Source organism: Bos javanicus, chromosome 16, assembly GCF_032452875.1.
Source record: "Bos javanicus breed banteng chromosome 16, ARS-OSU_banteng_1.0, whole genome shotgun sequence".
Taxonomy (NCBI): Eukaryota; Metazoa; Chordata; class Mammalia; order Artiodactyla; family Bovidae; genus Bos; species Bos javanicus.
The window spans coordinates 5935180-5953352 of NC_083883.1; the positions used below are offsets into that span (position 1 = coordinate 5935180).

An 18173-nucleotide genomic window follows, 5' to 3' on the forward strand; every position below is an offset into this window, starting at 1 on the left:
AACATTTAAGCTCATTTTGAAGCTTTGTGGAGAGAGAGGGCACTGCTGAAGAATAGACTTGGATCTCCCACAGTCTCTCAGGGCTGAGGAAAAAAGATGCACTTCCAAGCAGCAAAAGTAGACTGAGTCATATGGAAACTGTAACCCAGCTCAGTCCTCATAGGCTGAGGATGTGATCACCGCAAACCAATCTGCCTATCAGAAAAGGATACCCTCCCTTTGGAAGATCATATCATCTGAATTTTATACAATGTATTGCATACAATAAAAAATTATTAGATATGGAGAGATGCAAGAAATTATAACCAAATTAGGAGAAATGAAAAGCAAATAAGAAAAATCTAGATAATTGAGTTAGCAGACAAGGATTTTAAGTGATTAATATATTCAAGATACTAATGGAAAAGATAGAGAACTTCAACAGAGATTTGGAGTCTATAAAATGGAGTAAAATAGACATTCCTCAATGGGAAAATATAGTATCTGAGCAGTACAGTAGACAGGTTTAACAGCAATTCGGACATAGCAGGAGATGGTATTGGGAACTGGAAGAAAGGTTATTTAAAACTGAAGAACAAGGAGAAAAATGAAAGTAAAATACAGACCAAATTTAAGAGACTTTTGAGATATGACTGTTCTAATTATGATTAAAAAAATAGAGGAGAGAAAGAGAGAGAGGGAGAGAAGCATAAGAAATATACTAAGAGATAATGACTGAAAAATTTCCCAAAGTGATGAAATTTTTCAACCAAGAGATTCCAAAAACTTTCAGGACTCTAAGCAGAATAAAAATAAAACTATCTCCAGGCACCTCATTAGTAAAACTTTTTGGAAACTCATTCATTTTACAGATGAGAAAACTGAAGCTTAGAGAAGTGGACAGCAATCTCTAATATCTGGTCAAACAGGCTTACACACTACTCAGTACTGCCTTATGAGGGAGATTGGATCAGCAACCCAAAGTCAAACAGACCTAAAATTTTAATGTTAGATTGGTGACTCTCAGAATAATCTGCACTTCAGATATTTGTTATCTCACCTAAAATCCAAAGAGGAACTAAACTTTTTTCTGTTTAAGGTTGGTAACCAACACAAGAGGAGAAAAGGGATTTACTGTAGTCTGATTGAATTTATTGCTTTAAAAGAGAAGTGAAACAAAACAAGTTCCCAAGGTCACTAACATGTCCTGACCACTTTGGAAAAAGTGACTCTGTTGTGCTTATCTTTGTTGCTTCAAGGTTGCATCCTGTTCTTCTTTGGTCTTGGCATGAGGGAAAGAGGACACTTTATGAGAAAAACTCTTTATTTGAGGGGTATTAAGAATGAGATCACTGCCAGTTCTGACTTTGATTTCCTTTTTCCAATAGAAAACAGTTTTAGGAATCTCAATATTACTTTGGTGTAGATCCACTTTAGTTGCCTATAGGTGCAACTTATTTCAAAGCAAAGATAATATATAGCGTTTCAGTTCCTTGGGAAAGACATGAGAATACTTGGTTTCCTAAAAGTCATAGATTTTTGTGGGGAAAGAGAAGAGTCAGAGCAAACAATTGGTTCCTAAATCTTAACTTGGACAGCATTATTTACCTATTTTTATTATAAAATTTTTCTTCTACAGAAACTGATGTCACACCAACAGTTCCAAAATCCACTGAAGTAAATGTTCCAGGTACCAAAGTCCTATCAACTCCTCAGAAACCCACCACAGTGAATGTTTCAGCTACAGAAACCCCACCAACTCCTCAGAAACCCACTACTGTCAATGTTTCAGCTACAGAAACCCCACCAACTCCTCAGAAACCCACCACTGTAAATGTTCCAGCTAAAGAAACCCCACCAACTCCTGAGAAATTCATCACAATAAATTCTTCAGCTACAAAGCCCCCACTAGTTTCTCAGACATACACCACTGTAAATGTTCCAGCTACAAAGGTCCCATCACCTCCTCAGAAACCTTCCACAGCAAATGGTTCTGCCACAACAGCCTGGAATTCCCCAATATCAAACACTGTCTCTACAGCAGCTCAGAATCTCCTCATGGCAAATGCTTCTGCAACCACACCAACAACCCAAAGATTCACCCCAGCAAAATCTTTACTTATACAGAATCTTAAAACTACACAAAAGTCCACTTCTGTACATACGACTAAGGGTCTCCGTATAACACAAAGATTGACCTCTGCTCGTGTTACAGCAGCAAAAAGTACAGCTGTTCCCAGGACAACCCCACGTTTTCATGCAACAGGCACACCTCAAGGAAGAGGAAGCGCTCCTTCAGGTCAGTTGACTCAGTCCAGGTTTCCACATATAGATTTTATGTGCCATGGTAGAAATTTCAAATTCATCAGGGTTAAAAAATTAAGTAGTCTCTGGTTTATTGTAGGCAGAGTTTCTTCATAGCAATGTTCTGACTTTCTTCAGAGGCTAACTTTGGATTGTGCTAGAGCATACCTTTAAGAAAGAAATATTTTTGCAATGATATAGAAAAAGGTTGTGGTGTCATAAAAGCAATTCTAAATTAACGTCAGTAAAAAAATGCTGCTTTTCTTGTTAGCTTTAGGGAGCCACTGAATTCCTCATGATCCCTCAAAGAACCAAGTGTGTATAATCCTTTAGGTTGATTTCTAGGTCTGATTCAATGACAGAGACTCATCCCTCAAGCATGCTGAAGGACCTCTCCAGATTCCCTAGAGTTGCTGATTTGGTTAAGTACCTTAATAGTGTCTTCTAAGTAATTAAAAACACAGAGTTCTTTGAAAGCTTTCAGGTTAACTCTTTAAATGACTTTTCATAGTTTTTATGAAAGCAGAGTAACATATGCTTTAGATTTCAGGAAAACCTACTGAGTGAATGAAACCCATCTAATTAATGCTTTTTCAGACTACCAGGATGTCTTCTTATTTTACAACTTGCTTAATGAATAGTCATTTTTATAGACACTCTTGTTCTTTAATAGAGATATGTGGATTTTTGGTTGTTTTTATCCGTTTGTTTTTATCTTTTTTTTAAATCTCAATACGACTAAGCCAAGAGGTAATTTTTAAAATTATTTTAACTTTTCATTGATATCAACACACAGAAAATTGTACAAAATATACATATAAGGCTTAATAACTTTTCTAAAGCAAATATCAATGAACTACCACATATGTCAAGAAATAGAGCAGCATCAGCCGCTCACCTTCCAGATGCTCTGTGATTCTGAACTCTGTTCCCTGACTTCTCCAGCCAGTGAAACTGTGGCTTTCTGCTCTCTGTGCCAAGTGGCCTAGGGATTTCTCCCTGCTGTGCGCAGGCAAATCGCACTCCCTGCAGCTCATCTGCTGCCTGAGCTCTCTCAGCTTTGATTTATTTCTGCCTGAGTTAGTTTGTTCTTCCATGTCTTCAAATAGTTATCATTGTTGTTTTTTCAGTACATTGTACAAATTTCATAAATTTCCATGCTCAAGCTCATTTGGCCATTACCCAGAATCTTTAAGAACTTAAAACATTACAGATATTATTGTGGAAATTTCCTTTGTATGTTTCTTTATTCCTTTAGGTAAAAGGTCAAATACATAAAATCTCACTCCAATTAGTTCCCTTTTAAAAAAAGGGAACCTCAATTCCTGCCTGCTTTTTTTTCCTGCTTATTTAAAAAAATTTTCTTTCATACAGCAAAGTGACTCAGCTTATATCTATAAATCCCAACCTTCTAATTTATCTCTCCCTCCAACCTTTTCCCATTGGTAACCATAAATTTTGTGTTCTGAGTCTGTGAGTCTGTTTCTGTTTTGTAACTAAATTCATTTGTATCATTTTTTTCTTTTTAGATTTCATAATACATGATATCACATGATGTTTGTCTTTGTCTGACTTACTTCACTCAGTGTGACAATCTATGTTGCTGCACATGGTATTGTTTCATTCTTTCTATGGCTGAGTGATACTCCATTGTATATATGTACTGCATCTTCCTTACCCATTTCTCTGTTGATGGACATTTAGGCTGCCTCCGTGTCTTGTCTATTGTGAACAGTGCTGCAGTGAACATTGGGGTGCATATATCTTTTCATATTAGAATTTTTGTCTTTTCTGGATCTATATTCAAGAGTATTAGATCATGTGGCAACTGGACTATCTTGGTAGCTCAGCTGGTAAAGAATCTGCCTGCAATGCAGGAGACCCTGGTTTGATTTCTGGGTCAGGAAGATCCCCTGGAGAAGGGCTAGGCTACCTACTCCAGTATTCTTGGGCTTCCCTGGTGGTTCAGGTGGTAAAGAATCTGCCTACAGTGCAGGAGACCTGGGTTCGATCCCTGGGTTGGGAAGATTACTTGGAGAAGGGCATGGCAACCCGTGCCAGTAATCTTGTCTGGAGAGTCCCCGTGGACAGAGCAGCCTGGTGGGAGTCCATGGGTTTGCAAAGAGTGGGGCACGACTGACTGACTAAGCACACACACACAGCAACACTAAGTTTTTTAAGGACTCTCCATACTGTTCTCCATAGTGGGTGTACCAGTTTACATTCCCACCAACAGTTTAGAATGGTTCCCTTTTCTCTACGTCCTCTCCAGCATTTATTGTATGTAAACTTTTTGATCTTGGCCATTCTGACCGATGTGAGATGGTATCTCATTGTGCAAGCTCCCTCTCTGTGCTTTTATTCTTATGCTACACGTATGTCACCATAAGTAGTACATATTATAGCTTTGCATGTTTTTTTTTTTTTTATAATTTGCGTAAACAGTATGTCATATGTTTCATTACCTAACTTGACTTTTTGCACTCAACATTGCTTTGTGGCTTATATTGATCCAATTAGATTCAGTTCATTAATTTTAACATTTATATGTGGTTACTGACTTCTTAAAATTTTACAACATCTCTGGCCCTAAAAATTTTAGGTTGAATATATAGGTTTAATAGGGCAAGGTGAAGAGAAACAAGTTCACTTAGTATAAATTTGTTATACAGCTAACTGTGTTGAAATACTTTTTTCTTCATGAATATGATAATTTAACAAATTTAACAAACTTTTCAATTATTTTAAATTGATAAATTATGATAAAAATACAGTGAATATTTGGGATCAAATTTCTCTCTTATATACAATTAATTTATCCTTTAAATATTGTATGCCTTTTCTGCTTTTATTGAAAAAATAGTAGTAGCTACTACTGAGTGTAATCCATAGTGCATGTACCATGCACCTTCCATTTGTCATTGTTAGTCCTTACAGTAACCTTGACTTGCCATAAAGTCATATAACCAAATTTACATAGTATTTTTTTCACTATTCAATAACCCTTTAATCACATTTTATGTTTCTATTGTTGACTGACTTTGTTTAATAGAAAAAAAAGAAAGAAAGTGAACAGTCATGTCCAACTCTTTGTGACACCATGGACTGTAGCCTACCAGGATCCTCAGTCCATGGGATTTTGCAGGCAAGAGTACTGGAGGGGGTTGCCATTTCCTTCTCCAGGGGATCTTCCCAACCCAGGGATTGCACCTGGGTCTCCTGCATTGTAGGCAGACACTTTACCATCTGAGCTACCAGGGAAGCCCTTATTTAATAGAGAGAGATACTAATGTGTGTTACTTGATTGTTAGTAATATGATTGCTTTCATTAATTTATTTATAATTGTTTCTTTTTAAGTACAGTTGATTGATAAACTTATATATTTATTAAATTGCTAGCAAATCAATGACTTTAAAACAGTTTTACTTTTGTAATTCTTTCCTTTTTTCCTTCTTTAGTTGCTAGCACCGTTGCATCGGGTAAGTGTGACTCTCTGAGAGTTCGCAGAATTTGTCATCGCATTCGGATATATAATTCCTGGAAAAGAATATTGTTTTTTTACTGTCTTTGTTGTTGCTGTTCAGTCACTAAGTCGTGACCAACTCTTTGTGATCCCATGGACTGTAGCATGTCAAGCTCCTCTGTCCTCCACTATCTCCCAGAGTTTGGTCAAATTCATGTCCATTGAGTTGGTGATACTGTCTTAGGGATACTATCAGAATACAGTATGTGTGGGTGCCAAAGAGAAAACAGGTAAAGGCATCTTATCGACATGTTTGTGGGCACCATTAGGTACTCAGTATGTTAGAGTACTCACTATGTTAAGAACATTTCCCACTATGTTCTTGTTCCAGGGTAATTTTAGGAGAACTTCAAGTCATTTGGCCAATCAATCAAGTATTATTGCATGCCTAGTGGCTCACTGCATCTCATTTTAGTGCCTAAGAATCACAAGAGGAGAGAGTTATCAATACAGTTGCTATCTTCAAGTGTTTTATAATTAAATGGAAACTACTCATTGACTATTTCTAGATTTGTCCTGTCCCAAGTAAAACAAAGAATGTTACTTTTGGCTATATCTTCTTCCCTTTCCCTTCCCTGTCAGTGGTTTAAAGTAAAGTTTCTCCAGAAAATGCTCTGTTGCTGTAGGCATGAGACCAAAAACATACCTGTTGCAGTTTCTTCTATCATTTGGTCCAGTCCTTTTTTGTTTGTAAATATATCATCTGATGTTATGTATTAACAAGAATAATAAGATGGTAAGAGAAATGTCTGTTAAGAAGCTATACAGCTAAATTGGCATATTGATAAGTAATGTCTAATGGAAAATACACATAAAAATTTGTAAAAAACACTTTGATTTATGTGTTTATAAGCTGAAAGCTCATCTTATGCATGCATGAATTAGCCATGTGACTATGAAACTGAAAGTAGTACTTGCTTTTATTATTTTCATTGTTACTTATTATAGTTTTTGTGTTTTAGGCAAAACTTTTTTAAGCTAAAAGATTTATTTTGAAAGATTCCAACAGTTGCAATTCATTTTGTCCATTCTATATTTTAAATAAAAATAAATGTATTCTAAGTGAAAAATCTCATGATCTAATGGCTTAATGACATTTTTAATAGATGAAGTTAAAATTTAATAGATACACTTTTTCTTACCAGCTCAATGGCATTCAGTGAAGATTTGAGGTGCTTATTATTTTCCCTGAAATTCTTTAAGTATATATTGTGTGATTTTCCAGAAACTTTCCCTTAGGGTTAGTTGTAATTCCAACCTGTGCTCAAAAATAAAGAGGAATTCCTTCCCTCTTATATCAGACATATGGTAATATTTTTCTTTGGGATCTTAAACTTATAAAACATAAACCTGAAAATTATCTTTACTTCTTAAAATGTATTCTGTGAATGAGGTCACTTTTCTCATTTTAAAGATAACCTCTACAACAAGGAAATTGCTTTTATTGATTCCACTGCAATGCACATGAGTGACACAAATGATACTAGAACTTTGCATTTGAATGCAAAAACTTTGAATTTTTTCCTGTTTAATTTTGCCAAGAAATAGACACTGACTGCTCATCTCAGAACTTGATCTGCTGTGTAAGTGAAGCCTGCCTTGTGATTTTCTTTAAAACATTTTATTTATTTATTTTTGACTGTCTTGGGTCTCAGTTGCCACATGTGAGATCTTTGTGGTGCAAGGGCTTTATAGTTTGCTGTCCATGGGCTGTCTGATTGAGGCCTAGTTGCCCCAAAGCATGTGGGACATTTAGTTCCCTGTCTAGGGATCAAATCTGCATCCCCTGCATTGGAAGGCATATTCTTAACCACTGGACCTCCAGTGATATCCCTGCAAGGTGATTTTTAAAGTTATTCTCTGCTGTGTATTAGTGTATTTTCCAAAAACAATGTTTTTTTTTTTTTTATTACCCTCTCCCCCTCAAGGATCTTGTAAGGCATTTTTTCCTAATCATCCCTATAAAATATTAATATTATAGATATAATATAAATCTATTTGTGTACTGTATGCACATCTGTACTTTATATGTAAAAAGTAAAAAAAACAAAAACAAACTTTTTCCCCTTTAGGGATGATACCAACCCCACTGAGAATACATGCTGTATATAGTTGTGGGGTTTTCTGTTTGTTTTTGATGACAGTATTTTACAGAAGGATGACTTGTGCTTTGGAGTCAGTCAGATCTTGGTTTCAATCTTGTTTTGGACTTTTTTTTTTCCATTTAATAATTACTCAACCCAAGTGGTTTACTTAATCTCTCTGAGTCTCAATTTTTTCATTTATGAGATGGTGATCATGATTCTTATTTAAAGTCTTGGAAGCTTAATGAAATATGGGTTGTGAAAACTATTGGTATAGTGCTAAAAATTGGGTAAATCTCAGCTTTAATAATTCTTTATTATTTTTCACTATTATCCTTCTGAGATGGATTTCTGACAATTTTATCGTTCCCTCTGGCCACACCAAAGAATCAGATAGCCCTTTATTAGAGTGACATGTGCATCTTGAGTCGGTGGTAAGGACTGCATTGAAACATGCCTGTGTATTATTTCATTTACTTCTCACAGCAGTCCTGTAATGTAGCTGTATCCCACCTTGTAGCTGAGAGGAACTGTGGCTGTGCAAGATTCTTAACTTGCCCAAGGTCACACTGCTATTAGGCACTTGAATAGAGGGAGATGATTAGTTTCTTTAGCACTCAGTGCTTGAAAGGGTAGAAAAATTCTTTTCCTAGATCTGTACAACTCAAATTTAACAATTTAGTCCTGATTCTTTATAAGTGTTGCTTTTTTTCCCTTCATTGCTGAAATCCTATGTTGTGACACTCATAAGCTGCTTGTAGGAATTAGTAATAGTAAAGAAAAAAAAATTAAGAGAATGCTCAGTGAAGTATCTAAAGTACTTTTTCTTTTAAATATCACATGCTTATTTACTTATGCTTTTATGTTAAATAGGATTATAAGGAAGAACAAAACCTATTCACAGCTTTCTTAGTTTTTCACAGTACAGAGAGTGCATTTCCACTTTATGGCATGTGTGTAAGTGAGACCTTTTGAAATGACTTGGATGAATCCACATTTCTTCAGGAAAGGAGGCAGCTTCATTCTGATTTGGGTTGTTCAGGAATGGAGATAATACTCTATTAATGTAATACCCATCTAATACAAATTTAGTTTGAGTAATCTCAGGTATTTTTATGGAGAAGATTATGAACAGTTAAAATCATGGATTTTTACTATTGACAAGTACCATGCCAGTTATTGGAGATAATGTGCTAATATGTGACAAACTGCTCTGCACTGTTTTAAGGACTAGGTAAATATATTTCTACCTAGTGGGGAACATTACTAAAATACTCCTTTTACTTAGAGAAAAACATTTCTAAAATTCTGTGATTTTCCTACCCAAATGCTCCTTAATGACACTGGAATCATAATCTTAACTTCATTTATAATATTATAGTTTCATTTATCTCAGGTTGTTGTTGTTGTTCAGTCGCTCCTACTCTTTGCTGTTCCATGGACTGTAGCACGCCAGGCTTCCCTGTCCACTATCTCCTGAAGTTTGGTTTGCTCAAGTTCACCTTTATTTAGTCAGTAATGCTGTCTAACCAAGTTGGCCTAAATTGTTTTAGTCTTAAATTAGTACTGATTCACCTTTGGGTGAATTTTAGATCATAAACTATTGCCTTTATAAAGTTTTCTTTGTTTTAATTTGCAAAATAGTATTCTCATTAATTATTAATTGAGAAATTATTTATTTAGAATTATACTTCTCTCACGGAGAAGGTGATGGCACCCCACTCCAGTGTTCTTGCCTGGAGAATCCCAGGGATGGTGGAGCCTGGTGGGCTGCCGTCTGTGGGGTTGCACAGAGTCGGACACGACTGAAGTGACTTAGCAGCAGCAGCAGCAGCATACTTCTCATATTTCTGTAGTTTGCATTGGTTTTCTGTTAAAACATAAATGTTCACACTTTCTTTTAGAATCACATATATGTGCTGACCAGTGTTCTAAGAATATTCCCACTTTTGTCATCCAAACATTTGGGATCACTTTAAAATTTTTCCATCTTCATTTATCATTCAAATTGAAAATGGGATTTTTCTGCAACATTTGAAAATGGTGGGATTAATGGGAAGTGGTAAAACAAAAAGAAACCCCAAATTTTAAAGGAGCCATGACTTATTTTATTAGTGTAATCTTTCAAACTAATGCTATGGTGCTAAGGAATCAATTAAAGAAATTGGGTAAAATACTGTAAATTCTGTGGTAGAAACAGCTGTTTTTAAAATTATGTATCCACGTGGCAGCTCAATTATGCGACATTTATCGTATTTTGCTGATTTGAAACTGGACACACTTGTTAGTCACATTAGCTTCAGTTGCTTTTCTAGTATCATTATACTTTGTAGTACAGATCAATAAAATAGAGTTCAAGGATTTGGGAGGATGTAGACGCAGCAGCAGCAGCAGCAGCAGCAGCAGTAGGGAGGAAAAGGGATACTCAGGTGGTGAGGAGAAAGGGCAGTGACTGGTTTTAAGAAGAAAGTTTATGTGTAAAAATCAAGGTATAAAATTTTTTTTTTTTTTTACTGTTGATTACATTATTTCATCAATTATTTGTTGTTGTTCCACTCAAAATAGTGCATTTAATATTGAAAGTAAATACCAGTTTCCCTAAATGAAATTTTATCTGCAATAGACTAAACACTGGAAAGCATTTCTGTCGTTTTACTCTCCATGCCCAGATACTGATGCCTTTCCTATGATGGAGAAAGGCCTACATCTCTGTTACCTTTACTATGAACTGAGTAAATGGCCTTGCCATTAACCGCATGTGGAAGCTTCACCTTTCTCAGACTCAATTTAATTATCTACAAAATGAATGTGAACTCCAAGACATCTTCTAGTGCTGAAATGGTACATAGTACAGACAATGTTTAAATAATCAGTGATCAAATAATTTAAAATTAAGCATGGTGGGGTTGAAACATTTTAGAATCCTCTCGAATCTGTAAGATTTTATTTGAGCATTGTGATCTTCATTTTAAATATTTCATTTTCCCTTGAAATAAAACAGGATAAAGAACATGTAGATCTTACTGTCAAACTTGTGACATAAGCAAACAAGCAAAATATAATTCAAGTCTCCTGTTTTTTCTTTAACTTACCTGATAATCAGTATGTTTGTCATTGTGAATTACACTGTATATGTAATTGCTCATTTCTATATTGGTTAACTTACCATTTTTTCCCCCTCAAGGATGTGTTGCCGTTACTGTAATAATTGGTATCATAATTCTAGTCAAAATTTTCTGGGACGGTGGAAAATCAGGGTGAGCAAAAATTCTGATGATTTTTAAAAATTTGTTCTTACCTTTTTTCCAGTAAAACTTGACACTATAACAGTAGATAACTTTCTAAGCTTAATTGTATCTTTTGACATGCTATATCTTTATTCCTTTTGTCTGTATTTACTATCTTTGATGAATAGCCTGTCTTTTTAAAAAAATTTAGTTATCTCAGTATATACAAGAACATTAAGTGATTTGAAAGCCAAAATCTCATCACAACCTGTTGATCAACTCATCTTTTTTCTCTACATAGTAAAATTTATGAGTATCTGTGTGTTGTACAGAAGTGAAAATGTCTAGAAAAAGAAACTCTAATGTATTGCTAAATTGCATATGATTAGGCCTATGAATAAATCGGATTTATTAATAGATGCCAGTCTAGCCAAAGTCAGCCCAGTGGTTAAGAGGGCAGGTTCCAGACCCTAGCTGCTTGATTCCAATTCAGGGTCTACTGTTTACATGCCATTTGACTGTGAGGAGCTTCACCTCTCTATGCCTCAGTTTTCCCATTTGTAAAATGGGGGAAATAATAGTACCCACTTCATGGGATTGTAGTATCTGATTTGTAGGATAAAATGAATCACCACCTGTAAAGGGGTTAGGATCTTACTTGGCACACAGTAAGCACTCAGGTGATAAAACAACACAGAAAGAAAAAAAAATCAGTACTTGAAACGTCTGATCTGCATTGAATATACATGTGTTAAATATCAAGTCACGGTTGGCTCTGATATATCCTGTAAACAGAGTACTATTTAAATTGACCTTCTGTTTCGTAGATTTTATCATTCAGAAAACTAACTGTGGAGTTCACAGAAACTGAATTCTTTCTGAAGTGCCCTAAAGCCTGTCTATTTTTTCATTGCTTAAGAACAATTATATTTTAATGCTGTTACTCAATTGCCTTTTCAATTCTTTGGATGATGTATCTCCTTTTTAGCCTTCATGGCTCTTTCCCTTGTCTTTAAGTGAACAATATTATTTAAGCCTATTATAAGCTAAAGTATGAAAACATTCTTTAAATCATTAAGCAGTTCAGTCTTTTGCTAAAAGCATTTGGCCACTAGGTCCTGTTTTTTTTGGCAGGTTTTATAGATATTTGCTTACTGTCGATAAAATAGATGTTTTAAGAGCAAATGTAGTAAAATATGACTTCTTCTTCAGATTTTTCTGAAACTTTTAAAGAATGTGCTTTATAGCTCAGTATAAATAACAGAATTCTAAGTCATATAAAGTGAGTTAAGTTGATACAGATGCCTCCTCAAGACTATTTTGGAAAAAAGAATAAAGCATGTATTTTCTGTACTTCCTTACATTTAGTCCAGTTCTGCTTTTGAATTGGAGCATTATCAATATAATTCTCAAGCCAATATTCCAGGGCTTGTTAGGTTGAGGGGGAAGGAATGGAATGAGTTTTCTGGGGGCTTTCTCTTGGCTATCATCAGTTTCTTCAGATATTTTGGTAAAATAATTGACCATGATATTTTTAATAGAACGAAAAGTGCTGAAATGTAGAAGGAGGGAATATTTATGTTTTATTGGGATTTTGCTGTAAACCTAATTTTTGTATTTCTGAATGAGAGAAAATTCATGCAAACCCCTAAGAAAGAATTTGCCTTTTTTTTTTAATGTCCACTTAAAAACACTCCACTTGCCTTATTTTGAAAGTATAAGCTGTTGAGAGTAAGAGCTAACTTTATACATTCTTTGTTATTCTCTCAATTTTATGCTGATTTAATAAAATTTAATTTTCAACGAGACAGGGGAAAGAGCAAGTACGTGTGAAGGTGTCTCGTACCTTACCTGTTGATCTTTTGTGTTTGCCTGTCCAAGGATTTATTTACATCTTTTAGAAGTGTTGGTATATATGATACATTTTAGCTTATAAAAAGAATGTGATTATAAACAAATGCCCATGTTGCTTTTTAATTGAGCTTTAAACTTTCATAATCCAATCACTATTTTCCTTCTCTACTATTCAGCTCTTACTACACACATGAGAACACCACAGCACTTAAGTTTCATGATTCACTGTAACTGGTGATGCTGCAGAAGTAAGACCTCTGGTAATTTACAAAAGGTATATGGTTCAGTAAAATTACATTTCTGTGTCTTGGAAAATGTCCATTAACACAACTGGCTTGGTATCTATCTGTGACTATTAAAGGACAATAGAGGTTTAAACCTCTATTATTGTTAGAATTGTTTTTCTTTGTTGAATGATTGACTAACACATTGATCTTTGTTAATGTGACATGTCTTCAGCCTTCCACTCTTCAGCAATTTACCTATTATCTCATTCTGTGTTTTTTACTCAGTTGATTGAAATGTTTGGATGTTCACAATCCTGCAAATAATCTGGAAAAAGCAAAAGATTGATACATTAGGGCTTACAAATGGGAATGTTTTCATTGTGACTACGTGCGTCATGAGATGGTTGGCTCATACTGTATTTGTTTCTCCCATTTGTAATATTTAAGAAATATAAAATCTATTTTAAAGAGTCTTTTATAAGTCATGTTTATAGATCTTATCTCTATTATGTTGAGTCAAAATTATCAAACAAAACTGACTTAATATGTATGTGTGAAACTTTCTAGGTATCTTCTTCTTTTGATTAAACTTTCTTCTATTCTAGGGACTTTTCATTGATTTTTAATCTGAAAGTATCTTAGTTGAATTTAACTTGGAAATTAATCACAAGAAAATAAAAACTCAAGTGTCGTATTTTAGTTGGTGTTGCTTAAAGAATCCACCTGCAATACAGGAGACCTGGGTTTGATCCCTGAGTTGGGAAGAACCCCTGGAGAAGGGAATGGCTACCCACTCCAGTATTCTTGCCTGGAAAATTACATGGACAGAGGAGCCTGGCAGACTATAGTCCATGGGGTCACAAAGAGATGGATATGACTGAGTGACTAACACACTTTCATATCTGCTGCTGCTGCCGCCTAATTGCTTCAGTCGTGTCCAACTCTGCAATCCTATGGACTGTAGCCCACCAGGCTCCTCTGCCCATGAAATTCTCCAGGCAAGAATACTGGACTGGGTTGCCATGCTGTTCTCCAGGGGATCTTTCCAACCCAGGGATCAAACCCAGGTCTCCTGCACTGCAGGCAGATTCTTTACCACTGAGCCACCAGGGAACTATACTGGGTGGGATTGTCCATGCTCTATAACTTACTAACTTTGCATTTTTTTTGTACCTCAAATTAACCAACTATTCTAGTTCATGATTTATCACATAGTAATTAAAAAATGAATATATATAACCAGTAAGTAATTTTGGTTTTAACTTTTTTTTTTCTTACTTTCAGGACATATGTGTATAACATTGACAATTTTGCTTATAATGCTAGAAACCATGGCTAACTGAGCCAAAGAAGTTGAGAAGAAAGTGTTTTGCATATTATCTTGTTTTTAAGATGCATAGGAATGTCCACGAAGCAAGGAAAGATGAATCTGTCCTGGAATCACATTCTCAACACTCCTAAGACCCTTGAAAATAGAACAATTCATAAGATTAAGAGTGATTACTTTCATAAAAGTGTGGGAAAGTGGAGAGATTTGTTCATGTTTAGAATGTGAGAAAGAAGAAAAAAAAGAATTTTTTTTCATCAAATATGTAATGTTATTTTTATTTATAAAAGACAAAAAAATTAAAACAATTGGATATTGAAAACAAATGAACCAGTCTCTTATAAGGAAAACTGTCAAAAAGATAAAACACATTATACAATAATTTTCCTTGACTAAAGGGCATTTTCTACTTTTCTTATTCTACTAAAATGAGCCTGAATTAGTTGGCAAATTTTTTTAAAGGAAAAACATGATGATGATCCAAGAGTGTTGAGTTTCTTGGGTTAGTTGGTGACAAAGGAAGAATACATAATGAAGGAATAATTCTTCCTTTTTCATTAATTGCAGATAGTGAATTAGCCCCTTATTTGTAAGATAGTTAGAACAATTTTTTCTATTTAAAAAAATGCCCCCATGAAAGAGTGAAAGTTGTCTTAGATTGACTTAATGTCTTTAAAACTCTGTAGAGATATTGTAATATTAGTATAAGAAAAGATGCTATATTTCTGAAGTGAGATATTCATATTCAAATTGTAAATCTTATTCTTTTGTAATATTAAGTTTAATTTATATTTATTTATGTTTTACATGTATATCAGAAAAAGTTCAAGGAGATATGTAAAGCAAAATTTATTTTCCCTAAGTAGAAATAACCACATTTTTGTCTCATGTATTATTTGACATTTATTTTCTTGTGTAAATTATTTATAAATAAGGGAGCCCCTTCCTGCCTTTCATAGGAGTTTAGAATGCTGCCCTTTGGCCTAGTGAGAATCACTTTTAATGTGTTACTTGTTGTTGATTTAACTAAAGGCAATCACATCAGTTTCCAGATTCTTAATATGTTCTTGTCATCTTGCCACTTACATGTTAAGTGTTGGAATAGACTAGAATATATACATAAATAAATTTCACAATAATTATATTGTCACATTGCTTCATTGACTTTGTTGTTCAGTTCAGTTCAGTCGCTCAGTCGTGTCTGACTCTTTGTGACCCCATGAACCGCAGCACGCCAAGCCTCCCTGTTCATCATCAACTCCTGGAGTTCACCCAAACCCATGTCCACTGAGTTGGTGATGCCATCCAACCATCTCATCCTCTATTGTCCCCTTCTCCTCCTGCCCTCAATCTTTCCCAGCATCAGGGTCTTTTCAAATGAGTCAGCTCTTTGCATGAGGTTGCCAAAGTATTGGAGTTTTAGCTTCAACATCAGTCCTTCCAATGAAAACCCAGGACTGATCTCCTTTTGGATGGACTGGTTGGATCTCCTACAGTCCAAGGGACTCTTAAGAGTCTTCTCCAACACCACAATTCAAAAGCATCAATTCTTCTGTGCTCAGCTTTCTTTATAGTCTAACTCTCACATCCATACATGACCACTGGAAAAACAATAGCCTTGACTAGATGGTCCTTTGTTGACCAAAGTAATGTCTCTACTTTTCAATATGCTGTCTAGGCTGGTCATAACTTTCCTTCCAAGGAATAAGCGTCTTTTAATTTCATGGCTGCAATCACCTTCTGCAGTGATTTTGGAGCCCAGAAAATAAAGTTTGTTACTGTTTTCATTGTTTCCCCATCTATTTGTTGTTAAAGTGTTTTAAAATAAATTCCATAAGCATCATGACATTTCACTATAAATATTTAAATATGTATTTCCAACAATGAGGACTTTTTCCCTAACTAGCCACATCATCACAACTAACAAGATTAATGGTAATTTCCTAATAGTTTCTAGTATTAGGAAATTCTTTTAACTTCCTTAGAAGTTCTGCAAATAGGCCAATGTCTATCTACTAATTCATTCATTTGTTAAATAGGAGAACCTACTCTACCTGCTGTGACAGTCTGTGCTTCCTGGGGTAGTAGCAAGGATAATGCTGATTTAGTTACTCAGAAAAATACCTAAGAGCCTACTCCATGCAGGTTATCATGTGCGAGGTGCTGCAGCTACCAAATGACTGTGCAGTATCTACCGACTTATCTACTTAAAAGAAGACCAAAACCATACACTTATTGAGAGAAAGAATGTAAAGTTATAAGTGTTACACTTGTACAGAAGATAAGGAGTGCCTAAGCTATTTTTGCTAGGTGGTGGGCTGGGATCATTCAAGACTGTGCAAACTGAGAAAGGACAAATAGATGAGATTCACATGGCAGGATTGGGGACTGCAAACAGTGTAGCAAGCTCAAAGTAGGAAAGGCTTAGAGAGAGGACTATGGTGTGTCATATGTTTAGTGTAAAATAATAAATTCTGGCTAGTTTATTTTGATGTGATTAAATTAAAAGTTGGAATCAATGGTCACAAGTTTGTAGCAAGAGTTTTAGATACTGGGAAACATTAAACTTTGACAATAAATTATACTGAGTTAGTCTTTACATCTTATTACTTAGATAAAGGTATAAGCTGAAAAATATCTAACAACAAGTTACACGAAGAAAATAATAATAGAAATAAGTATGTTAAGTATAATGGGATTTTCCTGTATGACTTATAATTTGTATCCTGTAATCATGAAGGTGAATAGTTTTATATTTTCCCAAGGTAAGCTCTTCTATAATATTATACTTTAATTGCCAAGATTGTATTATTGCTTTTACTCTTGAGACTGGTGCTTATTTGTTGTAGGAAATTATACTTGCTCACCACAAGAAAGTTGTGTTTTATAGTATTTAACCCACAATTGTTATCAAATTTCTTGGAACATTTGAACATTAATTATTTTTGTCTTATCACACCTTGGCACTGTTTTTTAGTCAATGCCCAAAGTAGACATGCCTTATTTTCCACACACCCACTTTGAGTGTTCCCTTCACCCCCTTGCCTAAGTTAAAAACTGCCTCTTCCCTAAGGTTGGTGAGTCCTTTGCAGCCCACTGCAGTGGTGGCTGGTTTATCTTCAGATTGCAGATGCTTCAGTGTTCAGAGGTCGTGGTGTTTTCCTTGCTTCCCCTTGCCACTACTTCCATCTAAGGTCTCCCATATATTCTTTAAAAAATAATTATTCTTTTTACTCTGATTAGGTAGTTAACTAAAATGTTAACTTTTTTACCTGTAGTTTTTCCTCTCCCAATTTCAAACAGCTAGCCAAATTTCAATCTTCCTTGCCACAGGGAACAACATGGAAGCAGAAAATGTAAAGAAGCTTAAAAACAGTTTTCTTCCTTGTTTTGTTTTTTTCTCTGAAATTCTGTGTTTGCATCATAGACTAAGTTGTGTGAAGGAAGGTAGAATCAGAACCAGGAAGAGAGAAGATCCTTGTAAACAGCAAAGAAGACAGATGTTGCTCACCAATCTAAAAGTTTCCAATCCAAGCATCCTGATGGTTTCTGGGGTGGGGAGGTAGGGGCAGGAAGTGAACCTTTTGAAGTTGGATATTTTGAAGTTAAGGTTAGCAGAATTTCTTAAAGGATTAGGTGTGCAGTTG

General features: G+C 35.0%; 1 protein-coding gene across 15 annotated transcripts in view; it reads left to right on the forward strand.

Annotated features, from left to right (window-relative positions):
- CD55 (CD55 molecule (Cromer blood group)) overlaps positions 1-15676 on the forward strand; it is a 48291-nt gene extending 32615 nt beyond the window's left edge. For 3 of the 15 annotated variants that reach the window (XM_061382117.1, XM_061382116.1, XM_061382115.1), the window contains 3 exons: positions 1619-2278; positions 5743-5763; positions 7222-7390. In XM_061382117.1, coding sequence (XP_061238101.1) covers positions 1619-2278; positions 5743-5763; positions 7222-7355 — 815 coding nt within the window. In that variant the 3' untranslated portion in view covers positions 7356-7390. Of the gene's footprint in view, positions 1-1618; positions 2279-2616; positions 3641-5742; positions 7103-7221; positions 7391-11075; positions 11149-13148; positions 13247-14483 lie in introns of those variants that run through there. The other 12 variants (XM_061382118.1, XM_061382108.1, XM_061382109.1 and 9 more) reach the window with 11 other exon arrangements.
- Positions 15677-18173: the final 2497 nt, after the last annotated feature.